Genomic DNA, 21303 nt, shown 5'->3' with positions numbered 1-21303 from the left:
TGCAGATGAAAATGCTAGTTCATCCTGACCTTCAATTGCCATCCTGCACCGTAGATCTTGCTGCATTCGGCTTTGTGAGTCCACCAGTTCAAGCTCCTGAGCACTAAGAGAGAAGAGGATACAATCGAGTGACCTCTACTGGTGAGAAATAGGAATTGCGACAATATTCTACACAATTTATGTTGTTCTTTACAAGTTGTTAATCCTCGCGGGATCTGATGCTGTCACTTACAAGATCATGAGTTCAGACTCGTAGCGGGCTGATCGGTTCTTCTCTAGAACCAGTTGGAACCAGGACTGATAGAGCTGGGCCTCGTCGCTCTCACTAACCTCTGGGGATTCTGGGAGGGGGAGAGGGAGGAAGAAGAGAGAAAGGAAGCAAAGAGGGAGGAAGGAGAGAGATAGATGTGGATACATGTAGAGAAAGAGGAAACATATGTCAGAATGTCACATTCAATACAACAAAACATTCTCACAACACACACACACACACACACACACACACACACACACACACACACACACACACACACACACACACACACACACACACACACACACACACACACACACACACACACACCCACACACACACACACACACACACACACACACACACACACACACACCACACACACACACACACACACACACACACACACACACACACACACATCAAATGACAACCTATATTGCTATTTACCAGAACACAAACAAAGCCCTGTAGAAAGATGAGGCAACAGTGAAATCTCACTATACAGACGTCTAATGTTAGCGGGGTAAGCAGGCAAGGCTTTTTCTGAATGGTCTAATAAATATGGCCGCTGCAATTAAAAATGAAGAGGCCTTCTCAGTGGAATACCATTGAGTGATGTTATTCAAAGTAGCTTTGTCTTGTTCAGGCTCTAAGACTTTTATGCGTGAATATTGTTTGTACCTGTTTCTCCTCTTATGATCTTTTCTATAGACACTCCTCTCTCCTCCAGATCCCTCTGTTTCTCTGCAACCTCCTCCAGCTGTCTCTGGATGGTCTGAGCAAAGATCAAAGGAAATTATTATTTGTCCAGGTCTTGAGATATCTTTATTGGACTTTCTGCATCCAATACTATAACGCAGCGTCCACACGGCGGCATTGGGTTGAAGCTTGCCGGTGGGCGTGTCTGAAACTCGACCAACAACCAATCACATGAATCTCCCGACCCTGACACACAAGCACGCGGTTTGATTGGCTAGAGCTTGTACTGGCATATGATTTGATTGGCTGACGCTTCCGTCGAAGCTTCAAAAGTTGAACTTTTCTCAACTTTTTAAGCGAGCAACCACAATGCAGTTCGGCAAAGCGTGACGTCACCCCATTCAAAGTGTGGACGGGCCGTAACATGTAAGGGAAAGGAATTGGGATGCAAAGACAGTTATGGACCATTTTTTAAATTAGTGATTCAAAAAGAAAAGGTTTTGGAACCTGAGCCCTGTGGAGCCTCTTCAGCTGCTCCCTTTTGGCCTGCTGGGCCACCGTCTTCTCCTGCTTCCTCCTCTGTTTCTCGGGACACCGCTGGGACAGGAAGTACACAGCATTTCAGAAAATGTACACACTTGCAAAAACAGTTTTTGTAACGACTCTCTGAATTGTGTTGTCTTTCAAGAAAAGATCCGAACAAACCTTCTGATTGGATGTCAGGTTTTCATCTTCGTCATCACTGGAGGAAGGCTCATCAAGATTCTGTTGGCTGGAGGCTACATTAAAACCAAATAAAGAAAACGTTTGAGAATAGCCGAGTACATTAAACATTTTGGGTTTGAACCAAGCGGCAAACTGTGGGGTAGAGACGGGAAGCCAATACGGAAGTGCCACACACTGCAGTTCATACATGGGCCGCTAGGGACTGGCTGCAGAAAGGAGCAATTTCCATAGACCCCCATGTTAAAATGCCCAACTTTACAGCAGAAAAAAACATGTTTCTACCCATGGATGCAATAAATATTATTATCGATATAGTTAGATTCCACCTTCATGATTATGAATCTGTGAGTGAATTGTTTTCTAACACGACCCTTTTATTTATATTAGGTCTTAAAGTTTATGCATAAATTAGGGCGTGGTCACTTTGATGGACACGTACACTGTCAGCTAACAGCAACTTGTCCACTCTGCTAGGCTACAACCATAGAGGCTACAACGTTAGTTAGTCATAGTACTGTACTTGACCCTTTAGCTTTCGCCGTGTTCGTGGTGATTGTGCCTTTTAGGGAATATTGTTACAAATACCAGACAATTAAAATGTCGTGCTGTGGGCTTGAATGTACTAAGAGAACTTCTAAGAAGTCTAAAATGATAATATTATACATGTTAACCCTGTTCGCAGGTGTTTCTGTGCTTGGTAGCTTAGCTTGTTACTTATTAGCCAGCTAAGGACGTAACCCTTTATGCATACATATACATTTTAGTTTATGATTTAGCCTTGGGTAAGACTTTTATAGTCTATGGCTATGACGCCCATAATGCTAAACGGGAGCAAATGTTAATAGGGGACCCAATTATCCCAGTGGTGGCCGCCGGAGCTAACGGAGCCGCAGGGGGCTAGCTCCAGCCGGCGTCCCGGAGCTAGCCCACTGCGGCTCCGTTAGGTCCGGGCGGTGGAGTCCGTCTTTTCTCAACGTGTGAATGACAAGCATTAAGAATAACAAAATATAGCTAATTCTCTTGCAGATTGTCTCATTTGATTATGAATGTAACGTTTATATAGGGGAACTACACTGTTAGCAGTAACTTGGTATGCATGTATTTCATGTTAGCTTAGTTTCTTAGCCTGAGCTAGCTCTGTTTACTTCCAGTTCGGAGGCAGCAGGTCCCGCCTCGGCTCCGCCTCTTTGCCCTTATTTGGAGCAGGCGGGATTAGACTCTGACGTCACAGTCAAGCCGTTAGTGGCCGACTCCGCCTACTAAGGGCTTCACGGCAACTCTGCAGAATCCTATGGGTGACGTCACGGACACTACGTCCATTTATATATACAGTCTATGGTTTGAACAAAAAGGTTAGTTAACCAGCTAGTTAACTAATGCGTTCCAATTAGGGCTGTCAGTCGATTAAAATATTTAATCGCGATTAAAATATTTAATCGCATAATTGTCCATAGTTAATCGCGATAAATCGCAAATTAATCGCAAATTTTTGATCTGTTCTAAATGTACCTTAGAGGAATATTTTTCAAGTTTTTAATACTCTTATCAACATATGAGTGGACAAATATGCTTTATGCTAATGTTTATTATCATTTGAACAATGACAAATATTCTCATGAATATTAAACACAACATCCTCTGAACATTACAAATATTCGCCTCAATTCAACATGGAACCTCTCTCATACAATAATACAATATAAATGGTGTGTGTGTGTGTGTGTGTGTGCGCGCGCACGCGTTGGAGCTATGTGCAACTCAAGGCATATGCTCGAACGGGAGCTGCCTGGACGCTGCAATCATGTTGCGCACTATCCGTGCTGAGTGTGCTGACTTTTGGTACAATGTCCCACTGTCTGGCTTCCTGCATAAAGTGAAGTGCTCGGCGCAGTTGTGGCGAAATGTCGCTCCTCTGTTTTCATTTAAACAGCTCCATATCCGTTAGCGCAGCTAGCTAGCCCCAGATGCTAACAACAACAATGCACGTAAGGTCTCTCTCTCGCTCGCTTGGGCCACACATACACACACCCTCCCGGTCCTCCCAACAGCCAGTCGGTGCCTGCCGGTGAGCGTGGAAGTGTGGTCTGCCACAAGCGGGCGGCAGGAGCGGGGCTGTCAGCATCAGCTTGTAGATGGTATTTTAAACTCGATGCGCTCTGAAACTACGGGGCGGCCGAGGAAAAAAAATACACATGCGTTAATCGCGTTAAAATAATTAGTGGCGTTAATTTTTTTTGCGTTAACGCGTTATTAACGAGCCCTAGTTCCAATATGTCCACTATTTACACTTGTGAGAAACTAGTGAGCTTCAAAAGCTCCACTAGTCAAAGTAGTAATAGCCTAAATGCTGACTAGTTACACACAATGCTACAAGCAAAGAAAAGGAGCATGAGTTAAGGGTTACTATTGGCTCTCCAGTGAAAATAAAAAAATACCCACTAATCAGGACTCCGATAGTTGCCATTATCCCGCCTGCTTCGTTAGCTTGATCGCGTTAGCTAACATGTAAGCATGAACAACTGCTACCAGATTTTAATGCAACTGGTTTACCTAATTAGCATTTTGGCTAACTCCTAATATAAAGGATATTCATCATAGAATGCTCAAACTGCTTTCCATAGGTAATAATTAAGAAGTTAAGAAGGCAGTTGCATTTACGTTCATCAGGCACCGGAGACATGAATCCAATGTTGCTCAAAGTCTGCCAATGAATTTACTATACCAACTTTATAAAGTGACCAAAATATCTATTAATTCAGGTTTAATTAACCATGTGCTAAAAACATCTGGTACCTCTGTGCTCACCTTTGTTCCTGAGGTTGGTGAGGATGGTCTTGATCTCCTTGTCCCGCCCCTCGCTCTCTGACTCCTCCCTCTTCCTCAGCCTTAGAGATGAGAACAGGTTGAGCTTCTTGCCGGGCAGTGAGGCCATGTCGTCAGAGAACACCCCTCCAGAGTCTCTGCGGCCCTTCAGAGACACCTGCTGCAGCAGAGAGGGCAAGTCTCGCCCGGCCCCCCAGGGATTGGCCCCCACAGACCCTACCCGAGCTTGGTGCTTGCTGGTTTTCTCCTCTGTAGAGGGCTCCGGAACCGCGGTGCTGAAGAGGGAGCTGAAGCTCAACGCTCCCTCTGAAACGGCCCTCTGCTTGCAGGGGCCGTCGTCACATTTGGTCCTCCTGGTCAGAATCAGAAAAAAGACATTTGCTTTGTCATACATAAACACAATAAGAGGAATTTAGCTAATAAAAATGCAAACGCAGAACTTTTTAAGAACTATTACACATTTGAAAAACTAGAAATGAAAATGTTCAAAAAAATAAGTACATTAAAAATATGATTTAGAAATACAGAATTTGCAAAGTTTACAGTACAGTGTCTATCAGGGCAGTAAGTACATATTATACAGTACATTTCATTTGAATTGAATCCAGACATTTATAGCAAAAGGGTCTTTAGTATGCTAAAACTATTTTTTCTGTGTAGCTTTTTTGCATTTGGACTGATGAAAATAGACATTGCAAGCAGTGACAGACAGGGAGACATGCAAGCAAAGTGATGATGTGAAAGAAAACCCATCAGGATGGAGTAAAACACAACTGTGGTGCTACACGAATCTGAATGCACAGTGGTCGACTTATTTATGATACGACAGTGGATGTTATTGGAGTGCGTCTGCTGCGGGGAAACTACAGTTTTCTGTAAATGTACTACTAAAATCAATCAAGACACTTTTCTCCAGTCGCTCTTATGGTGTTGTTTCATGTGGACTTTTTAAAACGTGGACAGTGCAAAATAAACCACTTTATTACCAAGGTCCAGACAGAAACCAGTTCAAGAGGAAATACAGAGAACCAACCAACATGTCAACCAACAAGTAAAGCAGATTAATAATTAGAATGATAATTATTTATAGATTATAAATAAATCATTTAGGGACAAGGGGGTGAGATCAAATAAGTTATACTTCTTCTCATTCCTTTTCGAACACTAGATGTGGGACTGTTTATGTTTTCTCTGGCATGGCATTTTTTGTTTTGTAAATTATTTATTTTACTTGTTCAAAATAAAATGTATCAATCAATTAATCAAGGTTGGAAATCAAATTTGATAAACTCCCTGTCGACTCGTAATTATTAACATGAATCCCAATTTCAATGATTATATGATTATTTTAATAAATACATATTTGTTAGGCCTACACATCTACTACTCTGCGTATTGCCATTCAAACATGTTGAGTTAAAGCAAGTAAGTTTGGACTTGGGCCAATTTCTTTCTGAGCCACTAGATGGCGTGCCAGAACATAATCAAAAGCTACTTTAAGTCATTGATTTTGCATGCCGAAAGTAAGAGGGCGCAGCGCCCGTGTTCCCCGGTTCAGAAAAAACTCTAATAAATTACAGCATATTTTGCTTTGCGACTTATTTAACATATTATAACCTAAATTAATCAGTAACCAAATATTTTACTCAAACTCAATTTATTTAATAGTTAAATAAGTACTTTAATTTACCTGGTTCCCCACAACCACACATTATATACATATATTCTTAAACATGTGCATGTATATGTGACCGCTCTATCGAAATCAGTCGGAAGTCGCAACGGCTCATTTAAAAATAAACGTGGATTTGTGTAAAAAAATAGTTTTTCGGGTGTTTTGTTTGATTTGAAATAAACAAAGTCTTGGCTTTCAGAATATGACACTTTTATTTCTAAGATCAAACGATAAATACATTTTTGAAGCTTGTGAAGGGAAGATGACAGGCACCTCTCACTCGCGCAAGTATGTAAGCGTAACAAGGCAGGGTCTGTGAGAGTTTGTTTTCATCTGATTTCAAATAAACAAAGTCTTGGCTTTCAGAATATTAAACTTGTTTTGACAAATTCAGATGATAAATACAACTTTGAAGCTTGTAACGGCCTCCATGATCAAGCGGATTTTGTTGTCAATGTTTTGACTGAACTTTGTTACTGTTCACATATAAGTAAACATTACGTTTGAATGATTTAGTGATTTAGGAAGCCCGGGGTCCCCTTCTGGAGCCAGGCCCAGAAGGAGGACTCGTCGGCGAGCGTCTGGTGGCCGGGCTTGCCACGGAGCCCGGCCGGGCCCAGCCCGAAAAGGCAACGTGGGCAACACCTCCGCTTCTCCGTCCCGCGGGCCCACCACCTACGGGAAACATCAATGGGGTCGGGTGCGCTGCCAGAAGGGTGGCAGTGAAAGCGGAGGGTCTCGACGGACCAGACCCGGGCGACAGAAGCTGGCTTTGGGGACGTGGAACGTCACCTCTCTGGGGGGGAAGGAGCCGGAGCTTGTGCGGGAGGTGGAGCGTTACCAGTTGGATCTGGTTGGGCTCACCTCTACGCACAGCGTCGGCTCTGGAACCTTACTTCTGGATAGGGGTTGGACTCTATTCTTCTCCGGAGTTGCTCAAGGTGTGAGGCGCCGGGCGGGTGTGGGGATACTCACAAGTCCCCGGTTAGGTGCTTCGTTGTTGGAGTTTACCCCAGTGGACGAGAGGGTCGCCTCCCTACGCCTGCGGGTTATGGGGGGGAAAACTCTGACTGTTGTGTGTGCTTATGCACCCAACAGCAGTTCAGAGTATACGGCCTTCTTGGAGACCCTGGAAAGAGTCCTGTATGGGGCTCCTGAAGGGGACTCTTTAATCTTGCTGGGAGACTTCAACGCACATGTGGGCAATGATGGAGACACTTGGAGGGGCGTGATTGGGAGGAACGGCCCCCCTGATCTGAACCGGAGTGGTGGTTTGTTACTGGACTTCTGTGCTAGTCATGGATTGGCCATAACAAACACCATGTTCGAACATAAGGATGCTCATAAGTGTACGTGGTACCAGAGCACCCTAGGCAGAAGGTCCATGATCGATTTCGTTATCGTATCATCGGACCTGAGGCCGTATGTTTTGGACACTCGGGTAAAGAGAGGGGCGGAGTTGTCAACTGATCACCATCTGGTGGTGAGTTGGGTCGAGTGGCGAGGGAAGCCTCTGGATAGACCTGGTAAGCCCAAACGTGTAGTTCGGGTGAACTGGGAACGTCTGGAGGAGGCCCAAGTTCAGGAGGCCTTCAACTCACACCTCCGGCGGAGCTTTTCGGGCATTCCTGTGGAGGTTGGGGACATTGAACCAGAGTGGTCGGTGTTCAAAGCCTCTATTGCCGAAGCCGCGGCGGGGAGCTGTGGTCTCAAGGTCCTAGGTGCCTCAAGGGGCGGTAACCCTCGAACCTCCTGGTGGACACCGGTGGTCAGGGAAGCCGTCCGACTGAAGAAGGAGGCCTTCAGGGATTTGTTATCCCGGGGGACTCCCGAGGCAGTTGCAAGGTACCGACAGGCCCGAAGGGCAGCAGCCTCATCCGTGGCCGAGGCAAAGCAGCGGGTGTGGGAGAAGTTCGGAGAAGACATGGAGAAGGACTTTCGGGCGGCACCAAAGTTGTTCTGGAAAACTGTCCGACACCTCAGGAGGGGGAAGCAGGGAACCATCCAAGCTGTGTACAGTAAGGATGGGACGTTGTTGACCTCAACTGATAGAGTGTTAGGGCGTTGGAAGGAACACTTTGAGGAACTCCTGAACCCGACAACTCCGCCCTCTATGTTAGAGGCAGAGCTGGAGTATGACGGGGGATCAACACCAATCTCCCGGGGGGAGGTCACTGAGGTCGTCAAACAACTCCACAGTGGCAAAGCCCCGGGGGTGGATGAGATCCGCCCGGAAATGCTGAAGGCTCTGGGTGTTGAGGGACTGTCATGGTTGACACGTCTCATCAACGTTGCGTGGAAGTCGGAAACAGTACCGAAGGAGTGGCAGACCGGGGTGGTGGTTCCCCTATTTAAAAAGGGGGATCAGAGGGTGTGTGCCAATTACAGAGGCATCACACTACTCAGCCTCCCCGGGAAAGTTTACTCTAAGGTACTCGAAAGGAGGGTCAGGCCGATTGTCGAACCTCAGATTGAGGAGGAACAATGCGGATTCCGTCCTGGTCGTGGAACGACGGATCAGCTTTTTACTCTCGCAAGGATCCTGGAGGGGGCCTGGGAGTACGCTTATCCGGTCTACATGTGTTTTGTAGACTTGGAGAAGGCGTATGACCGAGTTCCCAGGGAGTTACTGTGGGAGGTGCTGCGGGAGTATGGGGTGAGGGGGTCTCTACTCATGGCCATCCAATCTCTGTACTCCCAAAGCGAGAGCTGTGTCCGGGTCCTCGGCAGTAAGTCGGACCCATTTCCGGTGAGGGTTGGCCTCCGCCAGGGCTGCGCTTTGTCACCAATCCTGTTTGTAATATACATGGATCGGATTTCGAGGCGTAGTCATGGGGGAGGGGGTCTGCAGTTCGGTGGACTAAGGATTGCACCACTGCTTTTTGCAGATGATGTGGTTCTAATGGCTTCATCGGTCTGCGACCTTCAGCACTCACTGGATCGGTTCGCAACCGAGTGTGAAGCGGCTGGGATGAGGATCAGCACCTCCAAATCTGAGGCCATGGTTCTCAGCAGGAAACCGATGGACTGTCCACTCCAGGTAGGGAATGAGTCCTTACCCCAAGTGAAGGAGTTCAAGTATCTCGGGGTCTTGTTCTCGAGTGAGGGAACAATGGAGCGTGAGATGGGCCGGAGAATCGGAGCAGCGGGAGCGGTACTGCAGTCGCTTTACCGCACCGTTGTGACGAAAAGGGAGCTGAGCCAGAAGGCAAAGCTCTCGGTCTTCCGGGCCATTTTCGTTCCTACCCTCACCTATGGTCATGAAGGATGGGTCATGACCGAAAGAACGAGATCGCGGATACAAGCGGCCGAGATGGGTTTTCTCCGCAGGGTGGCTGGTGTCTCCCTTAGGGATAAGGTGAGAAGTTCGGTCATCAGGGAGGGACTCGGAGTTGAGCCGCTCCTCCTTCGCGTCGAAAGGAGCCAGTTGAGGTGGTTCGGGCACCTAGTTAGGATGCCACCTGGGCGCCTCCCTAGGGAGGTGTTCCAGGCACGTCCAGCTGGGAAGAGACCAAGGGGTAGACCTAGGACCAGGTGGAGGGATTATATCTCTTCGCTGGCCTGGGAGCGCCTTGGGATCCCCCAGTCAGAGCTGGTTGATGTCGCCAGGGAAAAGAAAGTTTGGGGCTCTCTGCTGGAACTGCTACCCCCGCGACCCGACCACGGATAAGCGGGAGAAGATGGATGGATGGATGGATGATTTAGTGAGCTGGTGTTCTTTTTTTCAAACCGCATGTTGGCTATTTCAGCACCACGCACTGTCCACCTACTTATTGATCCCCTATCAGCGCCAGTGCACCCCGCTGCCAGATTGTGCCTGTGCTGTGTGTCATTCACTCTCAACATGGATACAAGTACAATAAGCATTCTTCAGGTGTAGGTACATTCTCTATTCGGGCCTTATAGCCTATATGTGCGACTGTCGGTCCGATGTTGTATTGTAAATGTAATTAAAAAATTCCGGGCCAAATATTATCGCTGGTGGGCCAACAACTGTTGCCGACCCATGAGTTAAAGAATAGCTTAAGGAACACCTATCACCGTAAACACTGAACTGTTGACTTTATTTGATCAATTTACAGGAATAAGTGTAAAGTTCTTCTTTGGTTTAAACATATTGTTGAAAGTTCAAAACCAGTTCGCAAGTTAAGGCTTGTATAGGAAATTCCTAACTAGCCCAGTAAGCTACAAGATCCATGTTTGATGGTCACGATCGGTTATTTCAGACAGTTTTATCTCCTTTCCTTCTGGAAAGGATGGTCCAGTGTATCGTATGCTTAAGGTGATTATAAAGGTAGTATTGAAGTTCCTTTCCTATCATCTCTGGAGAATTTGAAAATCTTTTACTTAGGCTGCCACTGAGGGACTTTGGGTCATTCCACAGTCAAACAGAAAGACTATTGGACCCAGTGCTGCTGCTGAGAGGACTCAGCTCAGGTACATAGGGCGCCATCTGTAGCAGCTTCATGATGGAGCTTAAAGTCAACGTTGAATAAAGTAGTTGATACGAACATGGTGACTGCAGTGTTGGTCCTGCTGGAGGGGTGGGTCACACTAAATCTCCTCCTGAAGGCGTTGGCTATGAGCTGGAAGGTGGAGGGGGGGGCAGAGGGTTGGCTCGGGGGTGTTTCCTCATCCTGGCCCGAGTGCGGCTGGAGCTGATCTGCCTCTGCTGGTACCTGATAACACATCAGAAGGCAGGAACAATGTGGAACCGACTGCTCTTATCTCACGCACATCTCTTATTACTCATTTCAGTTCAAACGTATCATATTTACTCAGTGGTGGATTGTAAGCACGCACATTTACTCAGGTATCGTACTTCAGTGCACATTTGAGGTACTTCCTCTTTACTTCACTACATCTTACAGCTCGAGGTACTAAAACTCGACAAATAAAAAAATATACAAAAAAGGTATATATAATATATAAATAACATATAATGTTTTGTTATAAATTAAACCAGCTAAAGATTTATAAAACAACAGCTGGACAATTAGACAATTTATCAATCATTGAGTAAAACAAATATTCATCTTCACACATTTTGTTTATATAAAATAATTGTTAGGGTTTTATTTTATTTCATTTTAAATTCCACTACATTGTGTACTTATATCATCAACATTAATGTATATAGTAATGGTAATGTAATATAAATATGTATTTATATTGTGTATTCGATACAGATACTATATGGATATATTTACTTTTTTAGTTTTCTGCGACAACAAAATCCCAGATTGGGATCAATAAACTATATGTGTGTTTCTTTCTTTCTATTTATTGATTATTGTCTATATTATTTATATTTTTTGTGATGAAATTACAATCATGGGTGTCTCTTATCATCTGGCCGGGGACGGCAGCTGGACATGAAGCTGCCCCATTGACTGTTTTCTGTGCCAGTTGATCGATGGGGACTGTCCACGACACTATAAACTAAACTAAGTCACATGTTGACATGTTGAATCTAGGGTATTCAAGCCCTCACTTGCTCAGTACACATCAAATAATACAAAAAAAGACGACGAGTCTCTGATCTCATCTCATCTCATCTCATTTCTGTACCGATGTCATACTGGAAGAAGTGTGCGAGATTACAATGATGTGCAGTATTACTCCTCTATATAAACCCTCACGTGGCAGCCTTAATACCTCCACCTGTTGTTTGTGTTGGTTGTTGTTGGTGACCCCCGTCTCCTCTGGAGCGGCCTGAATGTCCCAGCTCAGCAGCTTCTCTTTCTCAGACCGAGACAGCACCAAGCGTTTCTTCGGGGCAGACGGGCTGCAGACTGCAGGATCTTTCTCAGGCACGCACTCTTCACTCTTCTCACTCTTGTCTGAGGCATTCTGGGAAACGGCTGGAGTCTTTGAAGTGGCGTCAGAGTTCTGAGAGAACGGGGATATTATGGTGAGTGCACAAAAGCTCCATTTGCTCACACCGGGTTATATGTATAAAATGTTAATGAATTACACACACATTAATAGCGACTATAACAACAGGTGATGTAATAACACTGCTATGTGAAGTAAACACTCCATTCATAACTGTGAGGGAGGCTGTGGCTCAGAGCGCAGATCTGTGGATCAGGGGAGCACTGGTTCCATCCCCACTGCAGTCAGCATGTCGTTGGGCAAGACACTTCACTTGGGGATTGCCCACAGTATTGAGTGTATGTTGCACTTTGGGTAAAAGCGTCTAACAACATGTAAGGATATTTACTAGCAGCTACTTAGCTACTTCAGACTGTTACACCACACAATTAGACATTGCGTTCACTCTAGTTCTACGTTCTCAGTGAATATTGCACTCTCTGTAACTTACAGTGTGTTTTTCCGCTTCAGTGATCTCCTCAAAGTCAGAGTTGGCTTCAGGGACGCTCTCCGGGCCGTCTCTGTCCTGAGTCCAGCCTCTCTGGAAGTGCTTGATGAAGATCAGAGGGAGGGCTGCGGGGGGGGAGGGGGGCAGAGAGTTAGTCAGCTGTTTGTTTGTGAGGGATGGAAGCTGAACACACTTGTGTAATTCACAGGATATAGGAAGGGCTGGCTCAGGCTTTTCTCTAAAACATGTAAAGCATGCCATCTCACGTATGCCAAAAAAGATATAAGTCATTTTTATAGTATTAATATTATTTGATATAGAAGAATAGCACCATTACATTACATTTCATTTCATTTAGACACCAGTCGGGTGAGAGGTAACAATAGCCTTTTAATCGAGGGCAACAAAAGAATAAAATACGTGATGCAAGGAAACTTAATAGAGGCATTCAGATTTTAAATGTTGGAGCTGTTTTGTTTCTATACGTGACAATTGATCCATACACCTGTTCAATTTGAACTAATTCAAAGTAGTAAAGTAAAGTTAATGGAAACAAACAAAGCTATGACTGTTGTCAACAACAATGCTGACCTCTAGTGGTGTACTGCTGCATTACAGTGGTGTTCTCAGGACTCCCCACTGACAGGTGTTAAACAAAGCATGCTTTTATTGCTATGTTTTCCCCATCCGTAAACACACAGTACGACATTCCTCTTCTTTTCTGTGACTTTTTTGATGAATTGTGGCTAAGGTGATTAGACAAATGAATATACGCTAAAAATAATGTAAACCTGATTTTGGGCAAGGCGTTGCATGCTAAAGGAATCCCAAAGATGATCTCTCACAGAACCAAATGTCTGCCCAGCTTTTAGCTATCAGAAGACAGAGAGCATACAAATGTTTCAGTTCTCAATCAAACCTACAGTTTGAGCAGAATAATAAACAGACAAAATAAGAAATGGAGGTACTCACTTGCTTTGATTTTCCGTTTCCATCGTTTATTCTGCTTGGTGTTACTGTGATCTGCAGACATGGAAGACAATTAAATACAAAGTTAGAACAGGAGAAAATGAACTTGGCATGAACTCACATGGCAGCTAGTCATTATATAATAATGGAGCCAATACACACAATTCCACAAGATGTCAGTATATGCTTCTAACATGCAAAGAATAAAGAAAAACAAAATCAGCATTTGAGGTTTAATTGTTTCATCATGTTGTTGCACTTCTGTTACAGTGGGAAGAGATTAGACAGCAACACTTCCATTTAGCCAGTTTTAAAGAGCACTTCTTCTGCTCATTTTCAGGTTTGGATGTTTTTCCTACTGGGACATGTCTCCATGCTTTAATGTTCAAAAGCTCTTTATTCTTCTCATACTGCCTGTGCTGCAGCACCTCTTTTCACCCTCTGTCTGAAACCAGAGCCCAGTCTGCTCTGATTGGTTAGCTACCAGGCTCTGTTATGATTGGTCAACAGCGTATGGCGCATTTCCACTGCAGGGCCTCGCACGGCTTAGTACGGTATAGTTAGGCCTTGGTAGGCCAGGCTCACTTTATGCTGCGTTTCCATTACAGTTTAGGAACTAGGGTAGTAACTATAGTAACGCAGTGTAGGGGGAGCCGTGACGTCATCTTCAATGAGAAATACAACACCAACATCAGCCGTTAGCTGTTAGCACTCTAGCTCACAGCTCCTCATATCTGTTCAGAAACTAGACAAAAGTTAAACAAGAACAAACCACAGACTGTCTGTGTCATGGAGAATACAGTCGCTGGTTTATTTATGTCTGTATAGGCCGTTGTTGTGAGTGTGGAGTGAGCATATACAACATTAGCTTAGCCGATCTCCATTCAGAAAACACGCATTTTAAAAGGTTTTTCGCCTGCCGTCTGTCTGCAGACTTGTCAAAGCATTAATTACATGCACAAAAACCTATATAACACACTACAGGAAAGGGAACTGAAAATTAACATAAATCGTGTTTATGTTAATGAATGCAGCTAACATTTTGAGGCTATTTTGCATAGGTTGTATTGCCTTGTGAAAAAGCATTTAACTTTTTTAGAATGAGGTTAGAGGACTTTTTAAAGAGATTTTTAGTATTTAAAAAAAAAACTGTCTATTTTCAGATGATCTATATAAAGTCTATGACCAGTCAGAAGATTGATACAACTACTGATACAAGCACTTGGCAATGCAGCGCATTAAAAGCTAATGCTATGGAGTTAGCATTGCAGGAATGTGTGTGGACAGACTTCTGAGCTCTCTGCTACTGACACAAAATAACAAACATCCAGCTAAGTGTGGGAAGATCCGACCGGATTCCCCCCACACATCAGCAGGGGGGGGGGCTCCAACAAAAACACACATTTAATAAGCATGGCCGCCAGTTAAAATTCAGCCGGTTTAAGATCCTCTCAGGGAATATCACGTTTTCAATAACAGGAGCTGAAAACCCTTGACAAATGAAAACTTAGAGGGACAGGGGATAACTTTCCCTCAAACAGAAACACTAAGAGCTTTAAAAGAGAGCACACAGTGCTGTAGGAGCCACACTGACCTTTGGTACCATCTTGGTTCTGACCGTTGGCCCCTGTAGGATCTGGTGCTGCAGCTTTGGCCAGGCAGGAATCATCCAGAGCTTCCACATCCATCTTGGTTTCTTCAGGAATTATTTTCTCACCTTCATCCACCTTCATCCGCTCTGAATGCAAGCTCAACGCCCCACCTGCAAATAAAAACAGAATGTGGACATTCAGTCTTAACTAGCGTTGGTGTAATGTTAGGCTAATGTGAACATGTTCTAGCATGTAGCTCATTTCATGCATTATGTCCACTGGAATTCTAATTCAGAACATTACTACACTTATGGTCAATTATATTATCTAAAGAAATCAGTGGACATGTCAAAGAATGGTTACCGGGTACAAAACTAACATATTTGTGTTAGCCAGCTAGCATATTTAGGATATGTTCTCCTATACTGTAGAAAAAGTCAAAGGAATGTATATTTTCTGCTTCTAAACGTTGCACATGCATGAGAGAAATGTTAAATATTCATTGACATTCACAACACAAGCACTGGTAAAATACATGACATGTTTATGACAGTACTCACAGAGTAATGAAGTCAACATTGTACAGAATGTTTCCAAAGGTGATTCCACTTGGTCACAGCAAAGAAATGAACATATCTTGATACATTTGTATGCAGTGTACCTATCAGTCGGTAGATAACCAGACCTATCACTTCGACCCATTGATGCTCTCACTTACGGCTAAATGTCCGGAGACCCTTACAATGTACTAAATGAAAGATAGATACCAAACTCAGAAGGAAAGGACAGAGCAGACCCAGTAGCAGAACCCATGAGGAAGACCACAGGAGGAACAAGTGATTCACTTTGATTCTGTTCAGGTGGTCTTCTGATTGGTAGATCGGCACATTAACCCTCTGAGCTATTAGAAAAACTCAAATGAGCTCAACATCATTTATTTATAGTTCAGATTTGATGATTTCTCCATGTTACTTTATATGTATTGTTTTCTTTCAAAGGCCAGCTGAGTATATGTGGGCTGTGTAACCCCTCTGAATTTGCTGCAGGTGTTATTGAGCTTTCCCTCAGATTCCTCAGAGTGCGTATGTTATTTGCGGAGTTAACAAAAGCTGTGATTGTGACCATGATTTGTGCGGGTGATGTTAAGTCAACGTAGCAGGTGGAAAAAGGATCTTTGATGAAGTTGTTAATTTTGTTGTTAAAAAAGTATGGAGATATTTAGAATTGGACGACTTAATAATGAGATAACCTCGAATGCCAACTGTTCTGTGCAAGCTTTGGTTTCTTGGAATGATTCAAATATTGGCAACAAACCACGAAGCAAATCGTTATGTAATCAAATTGATTTATTTTAAATACCATAAATTAAGCAATTTTACAGTTTTTCTCAATGTGGAAAACAATACAAGGCTTGCAGGCTGCGTCAAGGCTTTTTATAAAACATAAACATTCAGAATAAAGCCGATGAAATATCTGGCAGTGTGCAAAAAGTTGCAAAGTCTAGGAGGAGCAGGAGAGGGATCTGAAGAGGGGCTCTGGGGGGGGGAGGCCTCCTTCTGAAACAAAGCGAACCACAGACAGACCACAGATGGGGACACATGTGTTACTGTCGAAGGGCCTGACAAGAGGTGAGGCCTGATCATGCTGATGAGACGGCAGAGGGAGAAATGAGTTCAGTGGCATTCAAATGGATGTTTGGTGTTAGGGAGGAACACAGCACTACAGGACGTTAGTAGACGTTATTATGCAAACTAACAGAAAGCCTACGGGGTCAGACAAACAAAAGAAAATATGCCAGCTGTGAATCAATGAATCATCAACATAACATTTGAGCTACAACTTCCCCAAGTTGTAGTAACAAAGGCTTTAAAGCATACGCCTAGCTAGCTATATATATATATATATATCTTCCTTATTGTCAGCATATCCACTGAACAGACCAAACAAACAACTATGAATCCATCCTACCAAGAGGTTTGTTGGTAGCCAAAGCCTGATACAACCTCATCCTCGGTGCCATACAGATCTATTGTTGTTTACCGGAAATGTGCGTGAACATTGCAGTTAGGACCGGAAAGGAGTTTGGCAACATTCCAAAAAGAATCTGGGAAGGACTTTTGGTTTCCCTCAAGTTCTGGTAGACCACCAAACAAATCAGAAAAGGAGAACAGGGCTTAACTCTGGCTGTTTTCATCATCTGCTCTTTGCAGATGATGTGGTTCTGTCTCTTTACGAACTAGGAAAGCTGCACCTGTGTGTAAAGAGGTCCGGATAGAAGTTCTCTGCTGGAAAATAGTGGATTGATCACTCCATGTTGGGAGTGATTCACTGTCCAAAGCGGAGGGAGATCAAGGAAATCGTCTTGTTTGGAAGTGAGGGTACAATGGCACATGAGCTGGACAGGCTGTTCTGTTTCCAGTGATGCAGGAGCTGTACCAGACTGCTGTGGTGAAGATCCAGCTCAACCGGAAGGTAAAGCTCTCGATTTACAAGTCTATCTACGTTCTGACCCTATGGTCATGAGATAGGATCACTTTTTGCCTTGAAGTTGGAAGAGCTGGGAAATGTTGCTGGGGAACGTGATGTCTGGAATACCCTGTTTAACTTGCTGCCCTCCAAAAAACATCCCTGAAAGGCGGTTGAATTTGGATTGAATTGTATCCACAGAAGGAGCAAGATTTCCACAGGAACAGTACAGCTTAAAGTATATAATGGTAATACTTTGATACTTTGAAAATGACAATTGTTATTTAACTAATATGGAATTCTAGTAAATATGTTGCAATGCTAGACATAACACCAACTAACGCATACAATACTTGGGATTGGTATGTGATTGATTCATCTGGGTTAAGCGGAGGGGGCGGAGCTATAGAGGCAGCCAATGCAAAAGCAGCATGACAAGTTCATAGGACTGCCAATTATCACCTTTCCTGGTGGCAGGAATCAGCCAATCAGAGGGTGCAGCATTGGAAACTTGAAACAGACTGAACAAAATGAAGTGAGAAGAATGAATTTGGAAAAAATTAAAGTGGAAAGAAAATACTTAGTGCATAGATTTCCAACGAACCTATTGTTGGCAAAAAAGTTATTACAATAACACAATCCAAATGTGAGATAGCCCAAAAACTGCATCCACAGTGCGTTTTAAGAATTGACCTTAAAATCCTGCTAAATGAAACCATACAATCACAACCAAATACGTTGGCATGGTCTACAATATACAGTAAAAGATGGAACAAAAAACATTAAATATGACCCAAAAAAAGCTATACTAATTGCAAATATTATTACTCAGTCATGTCTATACATTTGTATGGACTCTGCTTTCGTCAATGAGGAAACAAAGTTCTCGATATGGCTCATTGTTTTTTGGCTTGTCCAGATTTTCAACAAGAAATTACCTGATTTGATCAAAAAGACACATATCTGTCTCAACTGAATTTCAAAATGATTTAACCTAAAACAAGCTAAATGTTTTGGTTTCCTGTTTCAAAAAGTTCCATAGTGAACATATATATACATCATTCAATATGATCCCTGTAATACACTTTCCTATCATATGATTTACACCCAACTGTAATCATGTGCTTGATATGTTTTCTTCTTTTATGAAAACCATAACCAATGAGCCTTATTTTTTTGAAAGGGAAATCTTTCAGTTAAGTTAAAAAAAAAAAAAAAATACTACCAACCACAAACAAAATGATTTCAATAACACAAATATTTCCTGAAATTATATTTAAAAATAATAATACTGTTTTGGCATTTCCAGTTCACATCTCTGTGGTGCAATGTTAATATGCAGCCGGCAATATGCAGTGAGAGTAACATTAAAACCCTGTAGATGACTCCAAAACACTTTCAAGGTTAGAGCCAGAGGGCGTGTTCCAGGTCACTCTCCTCACTGGATCATGTGATTAAAGAGGGACTTCACAAACACCAGCTGTGAAAATTAATTAGTAGCACCTTAAGGATCCTTCAGTCTGAGTATCCTGGAACACGCCCCTGTGGTCACAGATTCATTCAGCGGTGCACACAAAATGTGAGCTCATAACCAACAGTCAGATATTCTCAAGGGCTGCAGCATTTCATTCATGCATCACCCCTGAAGTCTGCTCAGCAAGTACATTTGAATACGAAAATACAAATTAAAGTTAGCGTACCTATATAAAATGTGCCTAAAGATGGGTTTTTATTGTGTTGTCCATCGTACATTAAGGCACACTTCACACTTGGCACTTATTACAATCAGCAGAAACTGATCAAGTCAAGCACTTTTACAGCAACCTCTTAAAGTTGATCCATAAAACACTTCTGGTCTTTACGATCACAAATTAACCTTGAATTTAGTAAATACATGTATTATTTGGTTTCAATATTATAACTCAATTTTCGTCAGTGCAAACATTCGTCCATTAGATCCATTTGGGTTTTCCTTTTTGGTCAACTGGCCCTAACAAGACTCATGTGACCCCCCTTTCTATGTGAGTGGGTGTCAGATGAGGTCCTGCAGGGCCAGAGGGGGCTCCTGGTAGATCTGCCCCAGCACCTGGTGCATCATGCAGAGTAGAGGACAGCCCAGGCCCAGCAGCTCACACAGGAACAGGTAGTCCTGAGAGTGGCTCCTAACGTGGGAGCCCACCGCTGTGGCAGACTCACACACAGCCTCCAACAGTCGCCGGGGCAACACACACACAGCCCGGCTAGCATGCCGCGGCCAGCTCAGGCCTCGCCTTAGCAAGGAAACCAGGGTACCTGGGGGGTGCATCTGCACGCTGTCTGTCGCAGAGTAGCTCCCGCCGCCCATCGACGAGGGGGGGACGTGGCTTTGGTCCTCCTACAGGGGGAAAACACAGAAGGTTAATGATAAATGACATTGTTGGGCTTCAAAGAACCAAGCAAAGTCACTTATTGTTAGCTTGCATACTTATTTGTATTTGTCTGACACCTTATAGATGTGCAACTACAAAGTGGATTAGGAATGAGTCCTAAAACCCGGAAATTAGTTAGCATTATACCTCTTCCGGCTCCCACGTCTCAACGTTTTTTAGCTAAGATGCCCAAAACAGGAAAAACGTTATGTACTTTCATGTCTGACTATTCGGTGCTGCAGGAATGAGTCCTACACCCGGAAATGAGTTAGCATTTTAGCACTTGCAACGTCTCAAAGTTAAACATTTGTTTAAGGTATTTTTGATTAGCAGCCTGAGATATGATCTGAGGTTTATACAACCTTAAGACTTTTTCAGGGTTTTTTGTATGACATAAAAGAGGAAGCTTCTATGTGACATAAATACGATGGTTGCTAAAAGTGGCTGAATGAGACTACGAAACGCCATCATGCTGAACATTAGCCGCCTTTAGCGTAGCGGTGGTTACATGAGGTCATGCGACCGTGATGAAGTTAAACTCCCAAAAGATTAGAAATTGCCTATGGACAAATGTGCAACTGAGAAGCAGCATGCCATCTAATCATGTAGCATGTTAACCCTTCTCTTGCGTTGGGTCATACCCCCCTTCCCATGCTATTTTCGGTCAAAATTGACCGGTGTGTTTTGCACAGTGATATCTCTGGAACCCCTCATCCAATGTTGATGGTTGACATCTCATTTGAACAGTCAAAGCAAGTAGAATCAAGGGATGACAGACAGAATGACACCAGGGGTGAATTTCATATTATTTTTGGCAGTAAGTTCAAAGATAGTGCTTATTTTACATTACAGTATATTATAAAAATGCTTGCCATGTAGGCTGTGTTTACTGGAGATGGAAATGATTTAGTTAGTGTTGTAGCTGAGATTCTTCCCATTCCAATGATGTATGGGATGTATTGATTTGATACAAGCAAGCCAGTGTTTCATGTCATGGTCCGGACCCACCGGTGGGCCCATCAAGTTCAGCATTCACTGTGATGAATATAACATAAGACACTGATACTGTTTTCTTCAATGAAAATGTATTGAAAGAGAAATATACCATAACAGAACGTGTGTGTGTGTGTGTGTGTGTGTGTGTGTGTGTTCCATCTGCAGGATGAACATAATACACGCATACTCATTCAATTTCTATGGCGGTCAAATCTGACCGAAAACATCAAGGGTGTTTCACTGTTGAATAAATCACTCAAAATTCAATGCAAGTGGTGATCATCAAGTGTATATGTTCAGAGGCCCAGTGTGGAGGATAACATAAGGTATTGAGGCAATTGGATGAAAAACACAATATTTATGATTAA

General features: G+C 43.5%; 1 protein-coding gene across 11 annotated transcripts in view; it reads right to left on the bottom strand.

The window, feature by feature from the left end:
* The window catches only part of mical2b (microtubule associated monooxygenase, calponin and LIM domain containing 2b), a 93661-nt gene that overhangs the window by 1796 nt on the left and 70562 nt on the right, over window positions 1-21303 (bottom strand). For 8 of the 11 annotated variants that reach the window (XM_034196510.1, XM_034196529.1, XM_034196537.1 and 5 more), the window contains 12 exons: window positions 19824-19905; window positions 15068-15235; window positions 13477-13527; window positions 12508-12629; window positions 11838-12071; window positions 10692-10858; window positions 4487-4857; window positions 1661-1734; window positions 1463-1552; window positions 938-1031; window positions 233-341; window positions 30-103 (listed from right to left, as the gene is read on the bottom strand). In XM_034196510.1, the coding sequence (XP_034052401.1) occupies window positions 30-103; window positions 233-341; window positions 938-1031; window positions 1463-1552; window positions 1661-1734; window positions 4487-4857; window positions 10692-10858; window positions 11838-12071; window positions 12508-12629; window positions 13477-13527; window positions 15068-15235; window positions 19824-19905 (1636 nt within the window). Of the gene's footprint in view, window positions 1-29; window positions 104-232; window positions 342-937; window positions 1032-1462; window positions 1553-1660; window positions 1735-4486; window positions 4858-10691; window positions 10859-11837; window positions 12072-12507; window positions 12630-13476; window positions 13528-15067; window positions 15236-16396; window positions 16622-19823; window positions 19906-21303 lie in introns of those variants that run through there. The other 3 variants (XM_034196519.1, XM_034196524.1, XM_034196569.1) reach the window with 3 other exon arrangements.

Source organism: Gymnodraco acuticeps, unplaced genomic scaffold (assembly GCF_902827175.1).
Source record: "Gymnodraco acuticeps unplaced genomic scaffold, fGymAcu1.1, whole genome shotgun sequence".
Lineage (NCBI taxonomy): Eukaryota > Metazoa > Chordata > Actinopteri > Perciformes > Bathydraconidae > Gymnodraco > Gymnodraco acuticeps.
Note: the sequence above shows the minus strand (reverse complement) of the source record. Positions and strands in the feature narration are given on the sequence as shown.